Genomic DNA, 11136 nt, shown 5'->3' with positions numbered 1-11136 from the left:
TACTGAAACATATACAGCTAATCTATTGCTATAATTATACTGTTTTTTAGGGTGCAGTTAGTTTGTAAATATTTTTATCTACAATTGTGTATATATTATCTGCAAAAAATATTAAAAGTATATATTTTAATATATTATGTATAATGAACTACATCAAATTATAATCTTATTGTTTAAAGTATTAAAACGATACACGAAATATTTAATGATATTGTTGACCCTTCTGATGCAGTATCTTGTTGTAACCAATGATTGAAATAAAATTAAGACAGTGTATCGATGTTGGTTGTGTTAAAATATATATTAAAAATATATACCCAACCCTAAGAAAAATTTGTTTTGTAAAAAGTATTAAAATATAGGAAAGTAAATAAATGCGTAAATGAATAACTTTATTATCAAAGAATTAATAACAATTGCTTCCGAAGAGTTATGCTATTAATTTTATTTGGCAGTTATTGCCGCTTTTTTATATTATCTTATGTAAAAAGTAGGTTTATTTTATTAATTTTTTTGTGTTTGGCGTTTTAGAAATATTTTCTAGCTTAATCAATATTATTTGTACTTGATTTAATACATTATATAATTTAAATATATCTAATATACTAAATTTATATAAACATAAGATATCATTTATTTGGAATAAAAAGATTTCTAAATTACGAGTCACAGCTTTTGGAAGATACATTAAGTGGAATGCAGTGGAAACAAAATCCTTCGATTCTATAAATCTCATTAACTGTTTAACAGTTTTTATTTATACTCCCAGTCTTGAAAAATTCAGTATAAAAAGCATTTTGGCGATGCACATAATTCTCTAAAATATTTATCCAAATAACATTACATGCTATAATATATCATGTTTAGGTATGTAAATATCTAGTTTTATGTTTGTTCTTCAATATTTTTTAACTAATGTCAAAACTTGACTAGCAACCCTAAGGTGCAAAAATTGTATACTTCAAACTATAATAAAATTAAGTACATTAATTCCTAGTTTATCACATTTGCAATAGGCTTATACATGAAATCTTCATATTCCATCTGTACTTTTTTATAAATTCAACTAACGATATTTGTTAGAAGATAAAATACGAGTAAATTGTATAACATACAATAGAGTATGTAACTTGGATTACTAGGCACAAGGTGAAACGCTCCAAAAGTTACTTCATACAAATTATTGTAAGCTTCTCCATTATTTAATCTTGGCAGTTTGTATTGCTAAAATTCATAAAACCAAGGAATGTGGAAATATTTTCATATTTGCATAATCGTCAAGAACCTATAAATAAATAAAATAATACTTTTCTCATCAGAATTTATATTTTTTTAGTAATTTGAAAAATTGTTTACCTCTTTTAAAGCATCTTTTGTAAGTTTTGGATAAAGATAACTGAAACCAATATTTGATAATTTTCCTACTTGCAGATATAAGTGCTTATTGTAAAGAAGTTCTTGATCTATGTATGGAGACAGAGGACTATTTTCCACTCCATCTTTATTGCAAGCTTCTGCCCAAGGTCCCATATGTTTGTCATTTACTTCTTCAACAACAGAATTCATATCTGTCTAAAATATATAAACAAAATAATGTTTTTAACTTGTATCTAAAATTTGCATTACATATATTCAAATTTATTCATAGTTATATCTTTAGAATAATATTATTTCATTACTTTCTTTTATATTAAGGAAAAAATAAGTATGTGATATGTGCAAATATACATTTATACATACACACACAGTCACACATATCATATAAAGTTACATGATATAATACATAAAAAAAGAAGAATATAATGGAAGAAAGTTTTCACCCATACTTTAGCTAGTGTAGATAGTGCAGTACCCCAGTAATCATGATTGATATTAAATAATTCTGAAACTATAGCACTGATTGATCCTTGAGTTGAGTCACCATCATCGACAACATTATATGTTTGGTCTATAGTTTCTGGCCTATTTACTATATGCCAAATAGCTCTGGCTACATCTCTCACATGAACTGTGTTCATGTGAAGATCTGGTCCCCAAAGTAACTTCATCATTTCTCCCAAATGTTTATAAACAGCTCCAACTACTAAACGTGGTGCTAGAATAGAAAATTAATTTTTATATATAAAATATTTGAAAAGAGTTCAGTTTATTTGTTCATTTTTTATTAGAAATTAAATTATTACTTAATCCATTTCTATCACCACAGCCATATACAATAGCTGGTCTAACTATTGTATAATTTAAATTTGGTATGTTTTTTAAATCATTCTCTACTTGTAACTTGTACTTTGCAACAAATGTCCATGGTTCCCCAACATCTTCTTCTTTAAGAGGATTCTATTGAGATGTTACACTTTAATTTTTGTAACAAATTATTCAAAATGAAAATATTAAAGTTCATGTACCTTTTCAGAAGTACTAAAATTACCAGAAGATATTTCCACATAATGGTCAACTTGTAATTTAGCAGCTTGTTGAGCACAATTCATACTCAGTTTATAAATTCCTTCTTTGTACACTGGATCTGTCTGGCCGCTCTTTGTTTCTCCAGCGCAATTGATTACAAAATTAATTGGGTTGTCCGATAAAAATGCATTTTGACAAGATGCTACAAACAAAAATCCAAAAGCTTCGTAAATCGTAAAGTGCGCGTTTGGTAAAAAAAATTATCGCAATTGCTTCGTCAAAAATAGATAAACGTTCTTATCAGAATTTAAATTACCTGTATTGATTAGATTAGCGCTTTTAAATTCGAGCAAAGGATGTTTAAATAACTGTTGATGTTTAGTATTTAGCCAAGCAGTTTGCGGTGGTACTTTATCTACGACACGTACAAAAGACACAAGATCGTTATCCAGTAGATATTCCACGAGATTACGTCCTATGAAACCGCATCCTGTTTCAGCGATAAAATATCTTTTTTAGTTGTGTTGTTTACCATTTCCGTTATATATTATCGCACGATATATAATATATACTCACCTCCTAAAATTATTATGCTTGGCTTTTTATCAGAACCAGACGTTGCCATGATTATTTGTCATTTAAATCTGTTGTTTCTTTTTTAAGTTTCGTTCACTTTTTATTAAAGTAAGGAAAACGTTAAGCGTTGTTGTGACACTTCATAAAAAAAACTTCAATTAGCGATATGGTTATCGAATCACTGTGCGACTGCCTTTCATCTAACCTCAAAAATATGCCGCGAATGAACGTGTTAACACTGTTCTGTACAGATGCCTCTCATCCGAATCATCGATGCTGAAAGTAGTTTTTGACTACCTTAAGTTAGAAGAAGACAAAATCATGAACTACCGTTCACTGACGATTCTTGGTTGTAATTTAAAAATGCATTCCAAATCGTACATCGGTCACTAACGAACAAGATATAAAGAGCAGCTATCTACTTGAAAACGAGATTACGAATGGTCGATAGTGATGGTTGTGTTCCAAAATTGATGCCACAGACGAGGTACATATATGCCTCGACTAAGATTTTATAAATTTTAAAATAATTTTATAATATAACAATATATGTAATAATACGTAATATATAAATATAATAATTGTTGTTTTAATATAGCATTACAATGTAAAAATTTTAAAAATGTATTTTATAGATTTCACAGATTTACTTTTTTTTCATAATTTATATTAAATAAGATATTGAGAAATTCGTATCTCTATTTTATACATTTCCTATGTTTCACGAGGTATCGAACTTAAGGAAGAAAATACAAGAAAAATAAAATATAAATTGCAAATGTCGAACACACCAACTTTCTATTAGCGTAGTACTTCTATTGCGATCCATTAGTTTATGATTAATCTGCGATGCATCTGGCATGTAGCTTTATATCCTCTCAAGCTTAGTTGATTTTTGTCAATTTTTCTGAACTGTGTTACGTCCAACGTGTACTCAAACCTTGAAAATTTGTTTGTTCATTCTCCGAATTAAATACGGCGATCTTAAAGTAACAAGAAGTGTTTTAGTGGCAAAAATAATGACATAAATCCATGGTGTGCGCGTTCCGACATAAACGTGGGAGAGGAGAGGAAGAGAGATGTGTTGGTGGATGAATTACTACAATTTGCTTAATAGCTAATAGACTCGGTTTCTTCGTCTTTTCTTTTTTTTTTTTTCAATTTGTTTAAGCTTTGATATACTCGAATGGGAAAGAATGGTGTCGTAGACGATCGAATTTGTGAAAGAGGTGTACACGATGGTGTGGATTACGTAGAAATAACCCAGATGTGACGGCTAAGCGCGAATCCCGGACCTTGCGCACCAAAGTGCGGCGCTTTAGCCACGATCGTGAACAACCGTGCGTTTAGACTTGAAAAATTTCTGGTATGCTTTTCATGATTTGTTCACGATGTTCTTACATGTGACGATACTGCCATATCTCACCGTAGGATTGTTAGGTAATTGCACGTTCCATTATCATTCACTTGACAGTTGCATCCGCAAGTTAAAACGTCGCTGTACGATCTTCTACGGATCGTGATATGTACCATTTTCTTTCGCCGAATGCATTTCGAACTGTTACTAAAATCTCATGCGCTCTCACGAACCAATATTACACACTCTATGTTTATAAACGTGCTTCATTATCCTATATGCATTCGATTAAATGACGAGTATTCCAGTTCAGATTTTTTTTTTTTTTCGTTTCCTATTACGATCACTGACAGAACGTTTTTGATCAGATGCAATAATACGAAATTAACTTGAAGACATACATTTGAAGTATGAAGTATAAGTTGTCTAGATACAATAGAATAACACAAATCTTTGTTTGTGTTGAAAAGAGAAAAGCGAAAGAAGAAAACCGAATCTTTTTATTAGTACCTTACCATTGTTGGTTGAAAATCTTTTGTTAGGCATTGTACATTAAAGATACAAATAGCCGTAATTAATATTATTTATATGGTTTTGCAACTGTCAATTTTTCTTATTATTATATAAATCCTTTTCGTTGCTAAAAATGTAATTTAAAAAAATCTTTAATTTTTAGGAGTTACATTAGGACACGATGTTAAAGGTTCATCAGTTTGTGAATTTTACAATGAAACGATGTGTGCAGAATCCCAGCAGGGATGCTCGGGAAGAGAAGAATGTGGGCAACATGATCCAGGAAAAAGAAATCATTGCTATGTATTGTGGCAGATTGACAATGTTACTAAAAAATCTATAATTAAATTAAAGGTGAACATGAAATATTTACATTATAGTTATATGTTATATTATTTATTTTTCAATTCTTTTTATTCCTAATTGAATTTTTAATTTTAGGGATGCTTCCTGGATAGCAATGATTGTTATGACAAGCCACACTGTATTGAAAACAGTGCAGAAAGAAAAAAGGAATTATTTTTCTGTTGTTGCGATGGTAATATGTGCAATCAGAATTTCACATGGGAGCCTCACCCAACTTCTTCTTCTAAACCTGTTCAAACTTCTGTCTTTCATGGTGAGCATGTATTTTGAATGATTTACTACATTCATTGAGATATACTACATATACATAATATACATTGTATACATAATTATATTTCAGAATTGGAACCCGTTCCAAATACAGAGCAACAAATAATAACACTTGTTTTGTCAATATCGATACCTATGCTCTTACTTGTTATTATATTGCCATTCTTATATTGGTGTTACCGACGTCGGAAGTCGGGATATTTCAACGAGGTTTGGAAGGCATATGTACAGATCTTTTAATTACTAATTGTTATAAATCTTTTGTTTGCATGCTGCACTATAAACTATTTTTATTATGTACATATCACATAAAATGATTTTTGTAGGTACCAACACTAGAACCTCTGCCATTACCGCAACCCTCTCCTAATTTGGGTTTGCGTCCGATACAATTGCTTGAAATAAAAGCTCGTGGTCGTTTTGGAGCTGTATGGAAAGCTCAGTTGAAAAGTGAAATTGTTGCTGTTAAAGTATTTCCAATACAAGATAAACAATCCTGGCAAACTGAACAAGAAATTTTTAAACTTGCTCACATGGATCATGAAGATATCTTACGTTTCATAGGCGTTGAAAAGAGGGGTGACAATTTACAAGCTGAATTCTGGTTAATCACTGCATACCATGAGAAAGGTTCATTGTGTGATTATTTGAAGGCAAATGTTGTTACATGGCCTGAGATGTGTAGAATAGCAGAATCTATGGCAAGGTAATATTTTAATACGTTGTTAAGTAATATTCCATATTCGTTTCTTCCAATGAAAACTGAAATTATTATTCATTAGGGGCCTGATGCACTTGCATGAAGAAATTCCAGCCAATAAAGCAGATGGATACAAACCTGCTGTGGCTCATAGAGATTTTAAGTCAAAAAATGTTTTGCTTAAAGCTGATATGAGTGCTTGTATAGCAGATTTTGGTTTAGCACTAATATTTCATCCTGGGAAACCTTGTGGAGATACCCATGGACAGGTACATATTTCATGCGTATTACAATATGTATAGTTCAATATATCTTCTGTTATTTGAAGGTTGGAACAAGAAGATATATGGCTCCAGAAGTTTTAGAAGGAGCAATTAATTTCACAAGAGATTCATTTTTACGAATCGACATGTACGCCTGTGGTTTGGTGCTCTGGGAATTAGCTTCGCGATGCACAGTGCAAGATGTAAACTCTTATTTACATATATTTCGATCCATCAAATCTGTATTACTGATTATTAAGTTATGTTATATCTATTTGCTTCAGGGACCAATTGGGGAATATAGATTACCATTTGAGGATGAAGTAGGTCTTCATCCCACTTTGGAAGATATGCAAGAAAGTGTTGTGCATAAAAAAGAAAGGCCAATTATTTTAGAAACATGGCGTAAACATCCCGTAAGTCAATTTTATATAAAATCATAAATAACAGATCTTTGTTAAATTTGATATTCTTGTTTAAGGGACTACAATCAATATGTGACACAATGGAAGAGTGCTGGGATCATGATGCTGAAGCACGTCTTTCAGCTTCTTGTGTAATGGAAAGAGTTGCTACATTGAGTAGGACGCTTGTTTTAAATTCATCGACGTTAATACGAGTTGATAATACCAACGAGACTATTACCACTAAGGAGTCTAGTATGTAGTTAATGTACATGTATTATAGCTTTAGTTAAATTGCACAACCATTTTCTGTACCATAATTTTACGCATACATCAATGAGGAATGTTAAAATATTGCATGCTATTTTATAATGATTGTTTTTCGCTTTTTTCTTTTCTGTAAAAGTTTTATGATATAAATCATGATGTAAATGATATAAATTGTCGCGAATAAAATTGTTTCTGTTAATGAAATAATAAGTAGAAATGACAGTAATAAGTAGAAATATTTTTACGAAGATAAATTCTTTTAAAAGCTGTTATTACATTTAATTATTGTCTTGATGTTACTTATCTCATTGAATTGTATATAATCTTTGAATTGTATATAAATCATTTATATTAAAGTTAAATTTTATAATATAGTTTTTATAAAAATTTGGAACATTAAATAATACGAATAAATCGAGCGTTCATACTAAAACGTTCATCATAAAAAGAGCTTTATTCTTAAATTTACATTTCACTTGTAACTCTCATTTAAGTGAAAACTGCGATGCAATTAAAGATATTTCTTTATAAATACAGTATTAATAACAAACGTAGATGTTGAGATTCTTATTCTTCATTTTTTTTAGAAATAAGTTTCAATTTATTGTGTCAAATAAAATATATTTTACTAATATTTTGCAATTTATTTTATATAGAGTAATTGTATTCCTCATTGATGTTAGCGATCACGCAGTGATTGATCAGAGATAACAAAATAAGTTAAATACTCGGCAAGTGGATATTCAATGAATAATTTTTATCTGTAAAGTCTTATCATATGTGAATTGTTACAAAGATAACTCAATTTTATACAAAGTACCTGGTAGAAACAGTCAAGTTAACTGATTGGAAGCCATGAGGAATTTATTAGGACTTTTGCACGAAATAAATGAACTTTGATTATTTTGCATTTTAAAGCGTGTAATATTTAAGGTGACTAATTTATTTCGCGAAATAAGATTTTTTCCATGACCTCTTTTTAATTTTAAACATTATATTATATAATATGAAAAGTGAAGATAAGTATATTGAAAGTACATTGCATAAATATATATAATATTTATTTAAATTTAAATTTTATTTATTAAATGAATAATTTTCTTATTAATTCGAAGTATATAAAATGTAGATTACAAAAATATATTGAACAATCAAAATTAATAAGTATACTGTTCATGGATTAAATTTTATTAAGCCAAGTAAAAGTCTTCCTGATGTATTTTATTTTTAACTATAATGATTTCATTATAGCAGCACACAGTTTTCTCAAGGAAAGTGATTCTCTAATTATTACATACATGACCCAGCTTTGAAGTAAGTCTTGCATCCAGTACATTCACGGTGGATATGTAAGAGAGGTTACATAATTATATTGAATATATAATTATTATCTATTATTTATATGCTGAAAATAGTAAAGGAAACGGAGCATCTTGCTTGGACCAATTTTTTACAATATATATAATTTTTTATGATGTATATCATTTAGTTAAAGAATATTTTCACTAGATTCAGTATTCAATATTTTAGATAATATTGCTTTTTACATTATAATTTCTTCCAAGTTTATTATATTGAAGACTGTGTACAACAAGGTTGCACAATTTTTGAACTTTTATTCATTCTATAATGATAATTATAACTACAATATAAAACTATTTTTTAAAAAATAATGGTTATTCAAGATGCACGTTTCGAACGGTTCATTTATATATTTAAATAATGATTTGAATGTTCTAAACAAATGATTTCTTTTACTTGCTCTGAATTATTTTAATTAAAAGGAAACAAAGTTGTATTACAAATCAAATCTATGCTATAATCTTTCATTTTGTGAATAGTCAAATCTTTGGGCTTAATGAAAGTTGATGCAATCAAGATCGCATTATACAAACTGTGATAATAAGTATGAGATTTAAGTATTGTAATAATAAATAAGGTCTATCTATTTCAAACATTTCCCATAATTCACAATTATAATTTCTCAGAGCAAGTAGAAGATAAACAGATTGTTTGATACTGGATTTTAGCAGTGCCAAAAATATATGCACACATTATAGCTTCATCTTTGTATATTAATTTGTAGCTAGATAAGAAACTGAAATCGGTAACATGTACCTATTAATATTTAACATACGATGTTATAAATAGAAAATTAACCTATAATTGATTATGTAGTATTTTTTTTATTTTATTTTATGAAGAAAGAAGTTTCTGTATAATATTCATCTTTGCAATATAATTAGGGTAATATTAAATGATCAAATGAATTATAATTTGTTTAACAGTTATACCATTTATCACACAATTTCATTAGTGAAAATCAATTATGGGTTAATTACTACATTAGAATTTAATAAATTTTTGGACTTTTACATATCGAAAAGCAGATGACTGCATTCATGGAGAAATTTTTTATTTGATATATGCTGTATATGCTGCGAATTTTGTTTGTAAAAATTGTGTAATAGGAATGTTCTAATCTTACACATCATTGCTAATTGTTATATAATTATGTAATTCAATAATATCTTTGTGTAAAAAGTTAGGAAGCAATGCATTTGACACAGAAATCAGTCTGTTCACATAATATGAATAAAACGATTAATCGATAATAAAGAAAAAGCGAATAATGTTTACAATTTTATGCTGTTAAGCATGTACTAATTTTAAGGGAGTGCAATGATGAAGTAATATTTTGAAACACCTTGTATATAAATAGATAATCATAGACATGCATACAGTGCATTACATTAAATTGTTTATCTTTTATTGAATCATCCCATGAATATATACAGAAGTTAGGTTTAATACTGACAGTACCGCAATGGCATTCCAGTCTATATTGTATATTAATGTAAATTAATATTATGATTTCAGACTTTTAGAAATTCTTGATGTCGTCACATCTCAATATAAATTAAGAAATTTATTCTTAATATTTTGTTATTTAAATTATTTTTTTGTTATCTGGTTAATATTTTTGAATTTATTATCTAATTCTACATAAAATTACTAAAAAATGTTATAAAACATTTGAAAAATTATCATACTTCATGACAATTTTTATTTAAATAATGTTGATTTTATCATTTAATTATACACTCATTAGCCCAATGCAGAAGTTTCTTCATCTTTAAATATCTATTAAAATCATATTTGTAAACGTCTTTTGTAGTATTAAAATGTCAAAATACTTCCGATACCGTAATTCGTTTCATATTATAAATGGCATACACATGTCATTTAATTCTAAATCTGCTTTTAGTATTGTTGTTACTACTAATATATAATTGTGAGTAATTCATTGCATAATACATTTTTGAAACACTCTATTTCATTATGTATTTTTTTATTTGAATTACATTGTATTATAAATAAACTAATCAGACATTTATATCTGTATTCAGTTTAAGATAGCAAAAATTGTAAATAGAATTTAGTAAAACGTAATTTTTAGAAATAAGATCATTAAAGAAAAAAGTAATTTCTTATAATTTAAGTATAATATGACTCATAGCAATAGAATGTTCCTATGCACATTGAATGTAACTGTTTTCAAAATCATATTATGTAGTAACAGATTTTTGTAACGTTGGCCTGACAAATTTTTATACAGAACAAAATGTTATTTCGTGCGATGAACGAAGTAACAGATGAAATATATCAATTCTAACAAAAAATAATTTTCACAAAATTGTATGCAAGGAGTGTTAATTATAGAAAAAGTTCCTCAGAATATGAAACGATCATGGTATCGATCATAGACATTAACATTATAGGAGAGGGAATAAAAAAAAGCGGTGCTTGGAAAAATAATATAATGTAACATTCTTTAATATCTAAACATGTAGATAACTTCGCCTTTGTTTTATAATAAACTAGCGTTATTAATGTGTTAGGAATGAAAACGAATTATCATTTGTCATACCACTACAATTATCTTATAACAACAGTTTATTTTGTCGATTGTATAATATATAATTACATAGTTAAAAACGCAAAATAATA

General features: G+C 28.2%; 2 protein-coding genes across 7 annotated transcripts; one reads left to right on the top strand and one right to left on the bottom strand.

Annotated features, from left to right (window-relative positions):
- Window positions 1–735: 735 nt before the first annotated feature.
- Window positions 736–3402, bottom strand: LOC122527560. 2 transcript variants are annotated; one of them, XM_043651849.1, is made up of 8 exons: window positions 3188–3402; window positions 2983–3120; window positions 2723–2896; window positions 2406–2608; window positions 2184–2337; window positions 1827–2095; window positions 1357–1572; window positions 736–1285 (listed from the first exon to the last, which is right to left on the bottom strand). In XM_043651849.1, the coding sequence occupies exons 2-8, from the start codon at window positions 3029–3031 to the stop codon at window positions 1232–1234; spliced, it is 1119 nt and encodes a 372-aa protein (XP_043507784.1). In that variant the 5' UTR covers window positions 3032–3120; window positions 3188–3402; the 3' UTR covers window positions 736–1231. The 2 variants fall into 2 exon arrangements, with proteins under 2 accessions (XP_043507784.1, XP_043507783.1); XM_043651848.1 differs by having other exon boundaries at window positions 2983–3402.
- A 400-nt stretch (window positions 3403–3802) lies between these two features.
- Window positions 3803–11036, top strand: LOC122527562 (activin receptor type-2A). 5 transcript variants are annotated; one of them, XM_043651851.1, is made up of 10 exons: window positions 3803–4422; window positions 5016–5206; window positions 5294–5471; window positions 5559–5698; window positions 5815–6194; window positions 6271–6457; window positions 6517–6654; window positions 6736–6867; window positions 6933–7110; window positions 8377–11036. In XM_043651851.1, exons 1-10 carry the CDS (start codon window positions 4374–4376, stop codon window positions 8436–8438), a joined length of 1635 nt encoding a protein of 544 aa, XP_043507786.1. In that variant the 5' UTR covers window positions 3803–4373; the 3' UTR covers window positions 8439–11036. The 5 variants fall into 5 exon arrangements, with proteins under 5 accessions (XP_043507786.1, XP_043507785.1, XP_043507787.1 ...); XM_043651850.1 differs by having other exon boundaries at window positions 5559–5713; XM_043651853.1 differs by lacking the exon at window positions 3803–4422 and adding an exon at window positions 4726–4747 and having other exon boundaries at window positions 5559–5713.
- Window positions 11037–11136: the final 100 nt, after the last annotated feature.

The sequence above is a fragment of the Frieseomelitta varia genome, unplaced genomic scaffold, assembly GCF_011392965.1.
Source record: "Frieseomelitta varia isolate USP_RPSP 00005682 unplaced genomic scaffold, Fvar_1.2 scaffold_227, whole genome shotgun sequence".
Classification (NCBI taxonomy): Eukaryota; Metazoa; Arthropoda; class Insecta; order Hymenoptera; family Apidae; genus Frieseomelitta; species Frieseomelitta varia.
This window is presented reverse-complemented; position numbering and strand designations above follow the sequence as displayed.